This window comes from Rhinoraja longicauda, chromosome 20 (assembly GCF_053455715.1).
Source record: "Rhinoraja longicauda isolate Sanriku21f chromosome 20, sRhiLon1.1, whole genome shotgun sequence".
NCBI classification, from domain to species: Eukaryota; Metazoa; Chordata; class Chondrichthyes; order Rajiformes; family Arhynchobatidae; genus Rhinoraja; species Rhinoraja longicauda.
The window spans coordinates 8,966,854-8,982,045 of NC_135972.1; the positions used below are offsets into that span (position 1 = coordinate 8,966,854).

Genomic DNA, 15,192 nt, shown 5'->3' on the forward strand with positions numbered 1-15,192 from the left:
GGCACCACTCAGGGTCTGCACTTTCAATCTGCATAAGCCTTTCTTTGGTCTTCGGTGGTTGGTTTTAGTTTAGTTTAGTTTAGCTTAGCTTAGCTTAGAGATACAGTGCAGAAACAGGCCTCCGCACTGACCAGCGATTCCCCGCACGCGAGGACTATTCTACACACATTTTCGGGACAATTTACATTTATACCAAGCCAATTAGCCTACCTACAGTATGGGTTGCCGCAAGAAGAGCTGGAATACCTTGCACTTCCAATGACGTGGCCCACCAAATTTAAAGCTGATCAAACAAATTTAGTCAGACGGTAGTTAGAACTCATTGGCACGGAGGGCTGTCAGTAGATATTTTTAAGGCAGAGTTTAGACAAATTCTTGATTAAAACGGGTGTCAAGGGTTATGGGGAGAAGGCAGGAAAATGGGATTAGGAGGCAGAGATCAGCCATGATTGAATGGTGGAGAGGACTCGATGGGCCGAATGGCCTAATTCTACTCCTACAACTTGTGAACAGAATAGCTAAGGTGGAGGGATTTAGATTTAGATTTTTAAATTTAGAGATACAGTGCGGAAACAGGCCTTTCGGCCCACCGGGTTCGCGCCGCCCAGCGATCCCCGGACACTAACACTATCCTACACACACTAGGGACAATTTTTACATTTGCCCAGCCAATTAACCTACAAACCTGTACGTCTTTGGAGTGTGGGAGGAAACCGAAGATCTCGGAGAAAACCCACGCAGGTCACGGGGAGAACGTACAAACTCCGTACAGACGGCGCCCGTAGTCAGGATCGAACCTGAGTCTCCGGCGCTGCATTCGCTGTAAGGCAGCAACTCTACCGCTGCGCCACCGTGCCGATAGGCAGCGAAGAAATGAAAAGCTAGGATGCTCGCAGTCTGAGCAGTCGGGCTGGCTCCAACAGGGAGGCAAGTTGGCACAGTGACAGAGTTGCTGCCTTACAGCGCCAGAGACCCGCGTTCCATCCTGTCTCTGGGTGCTGTCTGGATGGAGTTTCCATGTTTTCCCTTTGACCGTGTGCGTATTCTCCAGGTGCTTTTCCTCCAGGTGCTTTTTCTTCCCACATCCCAAAAATGTGCAGGTTTATAGGTGAATTGGGTTCTGTAGATTGAGTTTAGTTTATTGTCATGTGTACTGAGGTAGAGTAAAAAGCTTTTGTTGTTTGCCATCCAGTCAGTAGAAAGACTATACATGATTACAATCGAGCAGTCATCCACAGTGCACAGATACATGATAATGGGAATAATGTGAATGCCGTTTAGTGCAAGAAAACGTCCAGTAAAGTCCAGATCAAAGGATAGCCTGTGGGTCTTCAATGAGGTAGATAGAAGCTCAGGACTGCTCTCTGTTGTCTCTCATGCGTAGGATAGAAGTACTATACGGGTGATCGCTGATCGGCATGGACTAGGTGGGCCGAAGGGCCCGTTTCAGCGACGTATCTCTCAACCAAATTTTTTAAAAGCTAAACTAGCAGAGTTCTTTTTTACAGTCATTGCGAGTGAAACTTCTAACTTTCATTTCACACACGAAGTGATCTGTTGTTCACTGCCGTGGAGGGCATCTTTGTACTTGCACACTTTTCCAATTAAGTGCCTGAATAAGCTCTTGGTACCCCTGCTGAAACCCTGTGTTACGCTTTCTTGAAATCCTACGGCACCATACAAAACAGGGAGCAGATTATTTATGGAGAGAAGGAATGGGTGAGGTTTCGGCTTGAGACCCGTTCAGTCACCCATTCCTTCTCTCCAGAGATGCTGCCTGCCCCACTGAGATACTCCAGCATTTTGTGTCCATCTTCTACTGAAGATAGCATCTGCAGTTCTTTCCTATGCACGGAGCAGATTATTTATTCATGTTTAACAAACACCATCTACATCTTTTCCTGCACTACGTATTTTAATGTGTCTGTAAATGTATTGTTTCAGAAAGAAATGTGTGGCTTTGAGAGTCCCTGAAGCTTTTGGAAGCCAAAGTTGTTGGCATTAAGGAGCCTATGTACAACTGTACATTTAGGGTGGCACAGCGGTAGAGTTGCTGCCTCACAGCGCCAGAGACCCGGGTTCTATCCTGACCACGGGTGCTGTCTGTACGGAGTTTGTGTGATCTCCCCATGACCAGCGTGTTTTTTTCCGGGGACTTCGGTTTCCTTCTAAACTCCAAAGACGTCCAGGGTTGTAGGTTCATTAGCTTAGTAAAATTGTAAATTGTCCCTAGTGTGTGTCGGGTAGCGTTAGCGTGCGGGGATCGTTGGTCGGCGCGGACTCGGTGGGCCGAAATGCTTGTTTCCGCTCTGTATCTCCAAACTAAACTATACTAAACTAAAGGAAAAAGAAATACACTGATTATTGCACAAAGAAGGTGGTTGCAATTGCTGGAGGAGGATTATCCTAGCCTGAGGACCTTGATGCAGGTGTTCCTCAGGGCAATGTTCCCCTCTGCTTCTTCTCTAATCCTCCCTCCATCATTAGGTTAGACGTGGAGATATTAACTCATGATTACAGCTGTTCAACTTCATTCGCAACTCTCAAGATATTGCAATGATCCACACATTATTAGGAATCTGAGGGGTAACGTTTTCACACAAAGAGTGGTTGGGGTATGGAACAAGCTGCCAGAGGAGGTAGTTGAGGCTCGGACTAACCCAACGTTTAAGACACAGTTAGACAGGTACATGGATAGGACAGGTTTGCAGGGATATGGACCAAACGCAGGGAGGTGGGTCTAGTGTAGCTGGGACATGTTGGCCAGTGTGGGCAAGTTGGACTGAAGGACCTGTTTCCACGCTGTTTTGCTCTATGACTCTATGACCTGCATTAAGGAGGACCTGCCGAATATTCATTCTTTGTTTAGATGATGTTATAGGAAAGATGTTGTCAAGCCGGAAAGCGTACAGAGAAGATTCACTAGTGTAGGGACTACACTAGTGAAGTTGGGACCAGTGTAGATAGGACACGTTGGTTGGCATGGGCAAGTTGGGCTGAAGGGCCTGTTTCCATTCTGTATGTCTCTATGAGTCTATGATAGTGGATGCAATCTCGACGTCACATTCTACACCTTCTAATTTATGATGCTTTTCCTTATCTAATATCAGTTTTATTTCAAATAACTGAGATTCCAAACGTTGAACGAGACGATGAGCAGACATGAATAAGTGAAGATAAATGGGTGTTTTGGGTCCTGACCTGAAGGAGAAACTGCTTTGACACAAGGAGACCTATTTCAGACAAAACCAAAAAGATGAGGAAAGACATGAAGATAGACACAAAAAGCTGAAGTAACTCAGCGGGTCAGGCAGCATCTCTGGAGAGAAGGGATAGGTGAGGTTTCAGGTTGAGATCCTTCTTCAGACCCGAAACGTCGCCCATTCCTTTTCACCAGAGATGTTGCCCGTCCCCCTGAGTTTCTCCAGCATTTTGTGTCTATCTTCGGTGTAAACCAACATCTGCAGTTCCTTCCTACAGAAAAAAAAAACACACGAAGTTGGGTAATATTCTCGCAGTTGGTCAGCAACATTGTTATATATCGCCGTTGACACAAGGAACTGCAGATGCTGGTTTACCCCCAAAAATGCTGTTGTATTGGTAAACTGTTAAATGCTGTTATATTAATTTGGTACATGGATAGGACAGGTTTGGAGGGATATGGACCCACTGCAGGCAGGTTGGACGAGTGTAGCTGGGACATGTTGCCCGGTGTGGGCAAGTTGGGCCGAAGGGCCTGTTTCCAAGCCATGACTGACTCCATATTGCTGATATGAAACTCTTGTTCTCAGTGTGGGATGTATGAGAAGATTGGCTATTTTGGTAGTTGGAAGAGGGGCAATGATTCCGTTAGCGCTCAGAGCTGGTGTGTGGAACAGCCATGATTAGTTCGCCTTTTCTTTGTGATTCTTTGGGTTGGGAATACTTTCAGCAACTAATATTCATAAGTTCATAAATGACAGGAGTGGAATTAGGCTTTAAATACCTGGGAGTCCACATCACAGAGGATCTGACATGGACAACACACATTGCCGCACTGGTGAGTAAGGCAAGGCAGCGCCTTTACCACCTCAGACAGCTGAGGAAATTCAGAGTCTCTCTGAGGATCCTTCAGTGCTTCTACTCTGGGGCTGTAGAAAGCATCTTGTCCGGCAACATCTCAATCTGGTTTGGGAACAGCTCTGCCCAGGACAGGAAGGCTCTGCAGAGAGTAGTGCGTGCGGCTGAACGCACTATGGGAACTGCACACTCCCCCCCTGCAGGACCTATACATCAGGAGGTGCAGATCCAGAGCCAGCAACATTATGGGGGACCCCTACCACCCCAGTAACGGACTGTTCCAGCTGCTACGGTCAGGCAAACGCCTCCGCTGTCACGCTGTGAAAACAGAGAGGATGAGACAGAGTTTCTTCCCACAGGCCATCAGGACTGTTAACTCTTATATCACCAGGGACTAATTTACTGTATTAATTTATTTTTTGTGTTGTGTCTTTAAAAAAAAAAAAATCTATTCTGTTTGTAGTTTTAGCACAATCCGCAGGCGTTGTCACTTTCATTTCACTGCACATCTTGTATGTGTATGTGACAAATAAAGTAGACTTGACTTGACTTGACTTAAATGGCCTGCCCCTTATCCTTACATCCTGGTTCTGGACTCCGCAAACATCGGGGAACATTTTTCCTGCGTCTAGCCTGTCCAATCCCTTAAGAATGTTGTATGTTTCTCTAAGATTCCCTCTCATCTGTCTAAATTCCAGTGAATACAAGCCCAGTCGTATGCCAGTCACACTGTAACTGGACCAAACACATGAAGGTTTTTTTTGCGCAATATATTGTTTCAGCACTTCTAAACGACACCTGTGAATCTCGGGTATTAATTAGTAATTAACTCATTCATAGATGTAGTCACTAGGAAACGGGTCTAAATAACACAGCGGATAGGCTGCCAGCATGAATGAACTTTTGTTAGTCAGATGGGAAAAGGTTTTGTTTTCTTTTATTTTTTCTCTCTTAAGCGAAAGAATGGCTTTTTTTTTAAACACAGGTAGAAAGACTCGCGTGAATCTAATTCTGGGTGTCGACCTCAGCAGCTTTGGTGAAGTTTAATCACTTGTTAACCTGACCAGATGAACACACGGTCCAAAAGAACAAAAAAAAAAATCTCCTACTTAATTATATGCTGCAAAGTCTCTCACTTCCTGCTGTTAAACCTAATCCCACAGGTGCTGCCTCTGTATTTCAGCCTGTTTACTGTTAGGTGAGCTGGACTATGCAGCCTTTTCACAGCAACAGATTTAGTTTGAGAACTAATGGATTAACCTCTCACTGAAGGTCAAAGTACACTGTAGGATTAACCCTTGTCAAGGCTTTATTTTCTAGGAAGTGCCGTGGAATAGAAAATGCACCTTTCTTGTTCGATTATTATGTTCTAAATTTCACTGCTCCACATCGTAATTTGCCGATTATAAATCAAGAAGGGGGTGATTATTTACTGGCAGTTCCTGGTTTATTGATAGCGCCGGAGATTTGCCACTCGTGAACTCCTGAATTTTAGCCTTTTGTAGGCTGGGGAAGGAGTGGGAAAAATTCACCTCTGCCCATGTCAACAAGTGTGGTAATTGCCAGCTATCCCCCTCTGAAACAGGTTGGCATGTACGCAGAAAGCTGGGGAGATGTCAGGCAATAAATATATGATCGTGATGTGAAAGAGTGGATCCACTAATAGAGAGGCAGGCATTGCACTTTGTTAGAACTTATCATCCATTATGCCGTTGCAAACCATAGGAACAAAAATGAAATCTAGAAAAATAAAACGTGGTTTTTTAAACAAAAAAATGAAAGCTCGAATGAAGAAATTTCTAAAGAGTGAGTTATGAAAATTGAAAAACCTGCCTTTTCCTATTCAGGACGCAAGTATTGAAATGCCTGGGTTATTCTCCTGTGGAAAATGTTGATTTTTTTTCGCACTTTCTAAGGGTCTATTCAGCATGTTGGAAAAATAATGATCAGAACACTTTACCGGCAGAATGAAACAGATGTCATGGTCATTTGGTATGCAGCAACATATTAAAAGCAAAACGTTGTTGAGAATAGACCCCAAAAGAGATTAGAATGACACAAAAGCGCGAGTGAAGTGCTTATGATTGTTTCTTATTCTCTTGCATTTTTCTGAATGAATATTTAATACTAATTAACAATCATGAAACTACCAGTCCAATATTTTCGAACCATGACAATCCCTGCCTGCAGGCACAGACGACAATTTGAAAGAGTTCATTTACAAATCCAAACAGGATTATCTCATTTTTATTTTGCAAGAGATTGAATTGTTACTAGCAGTAGATCAATTTTCATTTCATTAAAGGCAAGTAAAAAAAAAACTCCTACGGTAGACACAAAATGCTGGAGTAACAACAGGCAGCGTCTCAGGAGAGAAGGAATGGGTGACGCATACGGGTCGAGGCCCTTCTTCAGACTGAGAGTCAGGGGAGAGGGAAACAGAGGTATGGAACGGTAAGGTGTGAAAATGAGAGATCAAAGGGGATGTGGATGAAGGAAAATGTAGCGTGGATCATTGTTAGCTGAGGGAAAAGTGACAATGAAGCTGCCGGTAATAAACTTTTGTGAACAGCTTAAACTTTGGAGATCCAAATCAGGGGGTCACACAAGAAACTGCAGATGGTGGTTTACAAAAGTGGGCACAAAATTGCTGGTGTAACTCAGCAGGTCAGGCAGCATCTATGGAATGTGACGCTTCAGGTCGGGACCCTTCTTCAGACCCGAAACGTCACCTGTCTATGTTCTCCGCAGATGCTGCCTGACCGGTGAGTTACTCCAACACTTTGTGTCACATCTTGCATTTAGATACAAATGCAAGGGTCAAAGAAGAATTCCAATCCAATATCATTAAAAAAAAACATTATTATGGCAGAATAAGTGCAAATACAGACAGGCCAAAGCATTCTGTATGTAATATTGGAATGTGCCATTAAATTTACTTATTTCAAGGGTCCTCAATTTTTACATATTATTTATTCTCTGCTGTCTTCTGACGGCAATTAAAATATCAAGTCTACTCCGCCATTCAATCATGGCTGATCTATCTTTCCCTCTCAACCCCATTCTCCTGCCTTCTCCCCATAACCGCTAACACCCGTACTAATCAGGAATCTGTTAATCTCTGCCTTAAAAATATCCACTGATTGGACCTCCTTAGCCTTCTGTGGCAATGAATTCCACAGATTTACCACCCTCTGACAAAAAAATTGCTCCTCATCTCTTTTCTAAAGGTACGTCCTCTTATTGTGAGGCTATGACCTCTGGTCCTAGACTCTCCCACTAGTGTAAACTTCCACTCAATCCAGGTCTTTCGCTATTCAGTAAGTTTCAATGAGGTCCTCTTTAATCCGCTTAAACTCCAGCGACTAGAGGTATCTTCAAAAGCCCATCATATGTTAACCCAATAATTCCTGGGGTGATTCTCGTAAACCTGCTCTGGACTCTCCCTAACGCCGGCAGATCCTTCCTCAGGTATGGTGCCCAAAGCTGTTCACGATACCCCAAATGACCCATCTCCCTCCATATCCATGTGCCTGTCCAAAAGCCTCTGAAATGCCACTGCTGCCGTCCGATATTATAATATCACTTGAAGCCAAAAGGAAACACTTTTCTAAAAATAGAGAGCGTAAACAGACAGAAAAGCAAGGGACAAAAAGCTGGAGTAACTCAGCGGGACATTGCAGCATCTCTGGAGAGAAGGAATGCGTGATGTTTCAGGTCGAGTCTGAAGAAGGATCTCGTCCCGAAACATCACCCACTACTTCTCTCCAGAGATGCTGCCTGTCCCGCTGAGTTACTCCAGCTTTTCAGTTGTGTCTATCTTCGGTTAAAACCAGTTAACTTCCCACACAGAAAAACAAGGGAGATGGGGGTAGAATTGGATAGCACCAGTGGAAAAAAAGTGGATGAATACTTTCTGTACGGCCTTTAAGGCAGTAATTTCAATGATTCCATCCTGCCTTATTCTGGGCTGTGAAGCCCCCAGTACAAAACTCCGATACCCTGACACGATTCTGTCATCTGGCAAAAGGGATGAGTGCAGGTTGCGCAAGGACTCACGCTGAGTGTGGAAATTGGGCACATTGTTCATGTAATTAGAAACCTTTAACCAGCTGACGCGGGGCGCTTGACACTGACGAGGTGTTGAGATGTTCCAAAATAGTTTTCATGAACGGGGCACAAATGAACGAGGAAGCTTTTAGAAAACTCTAGTCTTTCAGTCCGACTGTGTCCAATATCAAAATGAAAGATAAGTACAACCCCAGCGAAAAGGAACTGAACTAGTCATGGAATGGAATCCAAGTTTCTTTTATGGGGGAAAAAAAAATCTTCTGGGGAAATGTAATACTCACACTTAATTATTAGGCTCCGAATACCAGTTCATGCTTGCAGCTCACACACAAACAAACAAAGAGAGCAAACAAGTTGGGAGAACGGGAGCGGAAATGCTTACGACGAAGATTTACTGACAAGATATGTGTGCAGGTTTCGTTCAGATTCATTGTTCCACGCACCAACCAGACCGGGTGGACGGTGCCAGCGATGACGGATGCGAGGGGCAATATGGGCGTTGAGGGCGATGGCGGTGGAACACGGGGCCACATGGGAGCCCCCGGGAACAAAGGAGTATCCGGAGTGGGGGAACCGAACTGCTGTGAGGGAGGGGGGGACCGCCAAGGGGGGGGGGGGGGGGGGGGAATGCTGAGAGTGGGAGGGGAGGTGAGAACAAAGGAGGACCTTGCTTTGTAAAAGACTTTGTAACTTTGTCACTGCCCTTTATGTGATGACTCTTTGCATACCTTGGGTATGCAAGACATAGAGTTTCACTGTGACTTATCACATGTGATAATGAAGTGTTCATTCCTACATTCAGCAGTGAGGCAGGTAGGAGGGGAGAGGGGAGAGGGAACCGGGATCTGGCCCACCACGCCCTCGAGGTCGGCTGCGGGAGGCACCCCTGGGGAACAAAGGTGGGCGGGCGAGGAGAGGGACGTCACGTCCAAGGAAGGGGATGGCTGGAGGCCCGGGACTCACCTGGAACACGCACTGCTCATAAGAATTAGAGGGCGGACTTCAAAATGGCGCCAAAACATGGCGCCCATTGCAAGCGGGCTCAGTAGACTATTTCCGTACACTTGCTAATCGAGGATCAGGGGGTTAGGCAGTACTCTACGGGACTGGTAGACACAAAATGCTGGAGTAACTCAGCGGGTCAGGCAGCATCTGAAGGCAGCTGAAGGCAGCTTCAGATCAGTCTGAAGAAGGGTCTCGACCCGAAACGTCGCCCATTCCTTCTCTCCAGAGATGCTGCTTGACCTGCTGAGTTACTCCAGCATTTTGTGTCTACCTTCGATTTAAACCAGCATCTGCAGTTTTTTTTCCTACTCTAACTGGACTGTTTGTATGGACATGTTTCACGGTGTTAGCACTTCGCACATGTGACAATAAGAGCCCCATTGAACCACCTTGGTTGTGGAGCCAATCTCATGCCATGGACTTTGCCTGTTGCCCAGTCAACCACCAACCTTAAATGGAGACACCTAAAAGTCAGGTGGTTAGCCTTAAGCAGAGTCAGGTTATGAGAGTACAATGTAGAAGCATAGAACTGCAGATGCTGGTTTATATCGAAGATAGACACAAGGTGCTGGAGTAACTCAGCAGGTCAGGCATTATCTCTGGAGAAAAAGAATGTGTGACGTTTCGGGTCGGGACCCTTCTTCAGACTGAAAGTAGGGGGTGGGGTTATGGCCCGGATTAGTCTTGCTCTTTTCTCGACCCCAGCCCTTCAGCTACCACCCCCCCCCCCCCCCCCCCCCCCATCCCACCCACCCCCTGCGGTCAGCATCTGGAGAGATAGACACAGATTAGCAAGTGATCTAGTGGGTGATATCATGCGGAGAGCTCATTGAAATTTACTGAACAGTGAAAGGCCTGGGTAGGGAGGATGTGGAGGGGATGTTTCCAGTAGTGGGAGAGTCTAGGACCAGAGGGCACAGCCGCAGAATGAAAGGACATACCTTTAGAAAAGAGATGAGGAGGAATTTCTTTAGTCAGAGGGTGGAGAATCTGAGGAATTCACTGCCACAGAGGGCGGAGCAGGACTAGTCAATGGATATTTTAAAGGCGGAAATTGATAGATTCTTGATCAGCACGGGTGTCAAAGGCTACAAGGAGAAGGCAGGAGAATGGGGTTGAGAGGGAAAGATAGATCAGCCACGATTGAATGGCAGAGTAGGCTTGATGGGCCGAATGGCCTAATACTGCTCCGATAACTTATGACCTTATGAGTCATGTTATTAATTCCGCCTCCTTCTGTGAAGCAGACTTCTGCGGATGAAATAATGCGAATATTCACCCTTTCCCATGCTCCTCCGTCCATCGTTTACCTTTGCTTAGAACTTTATCCCATGGATGTGGCTAATCCTGAGGAAATCCCAAAGGCGTGCAGGTTGGTGGGTTAATTGGCAGCCGTAAACTACCCCCTCTGCGTAGGTGTGTGGTGGAATTAGAGTGAGATTGATGACAATGTGGAGAATAAATGTGTAGGAAGGAACTGCAGATCTGGTTCACACTGAAGATAGGCACAAAATGCTGGAGTAATTCAGTGGGACAGGCAGCATCTCTGGAGCGAGGGAATGGGTGACATTTTGGGTCGAGTCTGAAGAAGGGTCTCGACCCAACATGTCACCTATCCAGCCTATCATATGTCCTTCTATCCAGAGATGCTACCTGTCTGGCTGAGTTACTCCAGCATTTTGTGTCTATCTTGAGAATAAATGTATATAAGATTGGTGTGCAATTAGTGTAAAGAAGTGATTGATGTTCAGTGAGGACTTAGTGAGCTGCAGGACCTGTTTCCCTGCTGTATCTCTCAATGACAAAGAAATCAGGGTGTGATGTAATTAAAAAAAATAAAACTACTTGTTTCTTACAACATGTGAGATAAATAACAACTATTAGAATATGATCAAACATATTGTAAGATTACAAATACCGTGAACGTTTCAGACTTCCAGGAAGTGATACAACTGTGACTGTATACCAATATCAATCTTTACACTTCTGTCTCATCTTCCTAAACATCCACCCGACCATCTACATAATGAAAACATCACTCATTCACCAATTAATCTTTACACGATATCTTGGTGCCTTGGATCTTGGTCAATTCAGCAGTAACCAAGGAAAATTAACAAGTTTTTGTCAGCTTATGGAACCATGCGTTGTTGAATGAAAGTGATTGACAAATTCTGCTGTCCTGATTTTGTGAACAGAAATGAAAGTGCCCGCACTTAAGATAGACACAAAGTGCCGAAACAGGCCCTTCGTCCCACCGAGTCCGCACTAACCAGCGATCCCCGCACATTAATGCTATCCGACACATACTAGGGACAGTTTTTAACATTTGTACCAAGCCAATTAACCTACAAAACTGTACGCCTTTGGAGTGTGGGAGGAAACCGAAGATCTTGGAGAAATCCCAGGCGGTCACGGGAGAACGTACAAACTCTGCACAGACAAGCACCCGTAGTCAGGATCGAACCCGGGTCCCTGGCGCTGTGAGGCAGCAACTCTATCGCTGCGCCACCGAAGGTAATTGGAACTGCAGATATGTTCTTCTCATGAGAGTGGTGATGAGTCAACCAAAGCCACAATCTATGTTCAAAGACATGGTGGCTTCTCCTTTGGGTTGGGGATAGACACAAAGTGCTGGAGTAACTCAGCGGGTCAGGCAGCATCCCTGGAGGAAAAGGATGGGTGATGTCACAGGTCGGGACCCATCTTCAGACTGAAAGTAAGGGGGGAGTGGGGGGGGGGGGGGGGGGGGGGGGGGGTGGTGTGAAGAGCTGGAGGCGAGAAAAGTCCAGGATCAATCAGGGCCAGCCACAAATTACCTGGGCCAGGGTGTTTCCTGGTAGTCGGCTCGGGATGGTGTGATCTACTTATGGATACACGGTCTGAAGAAGGGTCTCGACCCGAAACTCCACCCATTCCTTCTGTCCAGAGATGCTGTCTGTCCCGCTGAGTTACTCCAGCTCTTTGTGTCTATCTTCGGTTTAAACCACCATCTGCAGTTCCTTCCTACACAGGTCTAACTAATGTTCCTTTAATATCAATAATCCAGTGTGAAATTGTAAAGAGAGCAATACTCACAGGCACATCGACATACTTGGCAGCGGCTTTCACCTTTGGGCAGAAAAGAGCAAATAATTGGCCACAGTCTAAATTTTTACAGTTTAGTTTAGAGATACAGCGTGGAAACAGGCCCTTTGGCTGCACAAATCTGCGCCTACCTGCGATCCCCGCACACTAACACTATCCTAAACACACTAGGGACAATTTGACGAAGGGTCGCCACCCCTGAAAAAAGTCTGACGAAGAGTCTCGACCCGAAAGGTCGCCCATTGCTTCTCTCTGGGAGATGCTGCCTGTCCCGCTGAGATACTCCAACGTTTTGTGTCTATCTTTGGTTTAAACCAGCATCCTGCATACAGACAGGGACAATTTACAATTCTACCAAAGCCATTTAGCCTACAAACCCGTACGTCTTTGGAGTGTGGGAGGAAACCGGAGCTCCCGGGGAAAACCCACGTAGGTCACGGGGAGAACGTACAAACTCCATACGGACAGCACCCGTGGTCAGGATCGAACCTGGTTCTCTGGCGTTGTAAGGTGGCACCTCAACCGCTGCGCCACCGTGCTGCCCAGGCAAGAGTGAAAAGAAGCTTACAATTACTTTGTGAAAATCAGCTGACTCCTTAAACTCTTTTCGTGTAGACCTTGGGCTGTAAGGTTGCATCTGTTGCAAACTCCCAGCAGCAGAACTGTGAACTCCATATCCTTATTTGATAGGAAGTTCCCTAAAATTGGAGAATTCAATGTTCATACCGTTGGGTTGTAAACTACCCAAGCAGAATCAATAGCAAAACACAGGGACTCAGCAGGTCGGGCAGCATCTGTGGAGGGAATGGACAGGCAACATGTGGAGTCCATTAAGTAGGGAGGGGGGAAGCTGGAAAAGAGGTTGGAGCGGACAAAGCTTGGCAAGTAGTTCCTATCTGCAGGGCATATTCAATATTCACTAGGGAACCACTCTTGTAAGTTGAATGGCACCACTCTTGTAAGTAATGCAAGCCTCTCGGGAGAGAGTGAGATACAGGAAATACACCAACCCCGCTCCTTATATTTATAAAATACGTCTATTGGATAATGTTGGTGTACGGGGTGATCGGTGGTTGGCGTGCGCTCGGTGGGCTGAAGGGCCTGTTTCCATAAGCTCATAAGTGGTAGGAACAGAATTAGGCCATTTGGCCCATCGAGTCTAGTCTGACATTGAATCATGACTGATCTATCTCTCCCTCCTAACCCCATTCTCCTGCCTTCTCCCCATAACCCCTGACACCCATACTAATCAAGAATCTGTCAATCTCCGCCTTATAAAAAATATCCATTGACTTGGCCTCCACAGCCTTCTGTGGCAATGAATTCCACACGTTCACCACCCTCTGACTAAAGAAATTCCCCCTCATATCCTTTCTAAAGGAACGCCCTTTAATTCTGTGGCTATGACCTCTGGTCCTGGACTCTCCCACTAGTGGAACCATCATCTCCACATCCACTCTATCCAGGCCGCTCACTATTCACTTGCTGTATCTGCTGTCTCCCTGTGGTACCTCTAAAGTTTATAAGAAAATAACTGCAGATGCTGGTACAAATCGAAGGTATTTATTCACAAAATGCTGGAGTAACTCAGCAGGTCAGGCAGCATCTCGGGAGAGAAGGAATGGGCGACGTTTCGGGTCGAGACCCTTCTTCAGACTGATGTCAGGGGGGCGGGACAAAGGAAGGATATAGGTGGAGACAGGAAGATAGAGGGAGATCTGGGAAGGGGGAGGGGAAGAGAGGGACAGAGGAACTATCAGAAGTCAATGTTCATACCACTGGGCTGCAAGCTGCCCAGGCGAAATATGAGGTGTTGTTCCTCCAATTTCCGGTGGGTCTCACTATGGCACTAAACTTTAAGTCATGGGATCATGGAAGACATGAAATAATTATTTTCTTTCATTCAGTTAGTGCACATATTTACGGTGGATGCACAGATTACTTACGGTGAACGATAGGATTGAAGAGAAGAAGGTTCCTTCGTCATATCGTGACAACTTGGATAAGACGCCTTCCAGCACAAAGACAAACTTGGTGGGGGAGGAGAGAGACGAGATAAAGAAATTTAGTGCAATTACAAACAGATTCTTCCAACACAGAAAATACACACGCCATGCATTTATGTGCCAGTGGCGTGGGTGGGAATAAACTGCAGTGATTAAATTAATAATTTCAGTTGGTTGCAAAATGCTACAAATAAGGATAGACTGCGGAGTATGATCCTGAACATTAAAATTGAATATTAATCTTACAAGTTATTTTCGCCAGAACAAGGGGCCACAGTTTAAGAATAAGGGGTAGGCCATTTAGAACTGAGATGAGGAAAAACTTTTTCAGTCAGAGAGTTGTGAATCTGTGGAATTCTCTGCCTCAGAAGGCAGTGGAGGCCAATTCTCTGAATGCATTCAAGAGAGAGCTAGATAGAGCTCTTAAGGATAGCGGAGTCAGGGGGTATGGGGAGAAGGCAGGAACGGGGTACTGATTGAGAATGATCAGCCATGATCACATTGAATGGCGGTGCTGGCTCGAATGGCCGAATGGCCTCCTCCTGCACCTATTGTCTATTGTCTATTGGCCGAGTACCGTCAATATTTGTTACTTTCTCTCAAATTCCGTCTCTCGATGATCCCTTCTCTCTCCCTCTAATGTTTGTATGGTCCTCCTTAGAACTCAACACCCTGCCCACATCTTTTCTTAGGGATTGGCATTCCTCTTCTCTGAGAAGCATTTTAGGATTTACCTCTATCTTAAGAACATCATGGAGAGACATACAGCAAGGAAACAGGTCCTTTGGTAAACGTGTCCATGCTGATGAAGCTAGTCCCCATTTGTCTACATCTAAACCTTTTCTATCCATCAAACTGGTGAAGTATATTTTAAATGTTGTTATCGTACCTGCCTCAACTACTTCCTCTGGCAGCTCATTCCATATATACACTGCCCTCTGAATGATAAAGTTGCTCCTTAGGT

The 15,192-nt window shown here is 45.7% G+C and overlaps 1 protein-coding gene across 9 annotated transcripts in view; it reads right to left on the reverse strand.

Annotated features, from left to right (window-relative positions):
* cadps2 (Ca++-dependent secretion activator 2) overlaps positions 1–15,192 on the reverse strand; it is a 454,296-nt gene that overhangs the window by 39,424 nt on the left and 399,680 nt on the right. For all 9 annotated transcript variants that reach the window (XM_078416922.1, XM_078416921.1, XM_078416924.1 and 6 more), the window contains 2 exons: positions 14,169–14,252; positions 12,214–12,246 (listed from right to left, as the gene is read on the reverse strand). In XM_078416922.1, the coding sequence (XP_078273048.1) occupies positions 12,214–12,246; positions 14,169–14,252 (117 nt within the window). The remainder of the gene's footprint in view (positions 1–12,213; positions 12,247–14,168; positions 14,253–15,192) is intronic.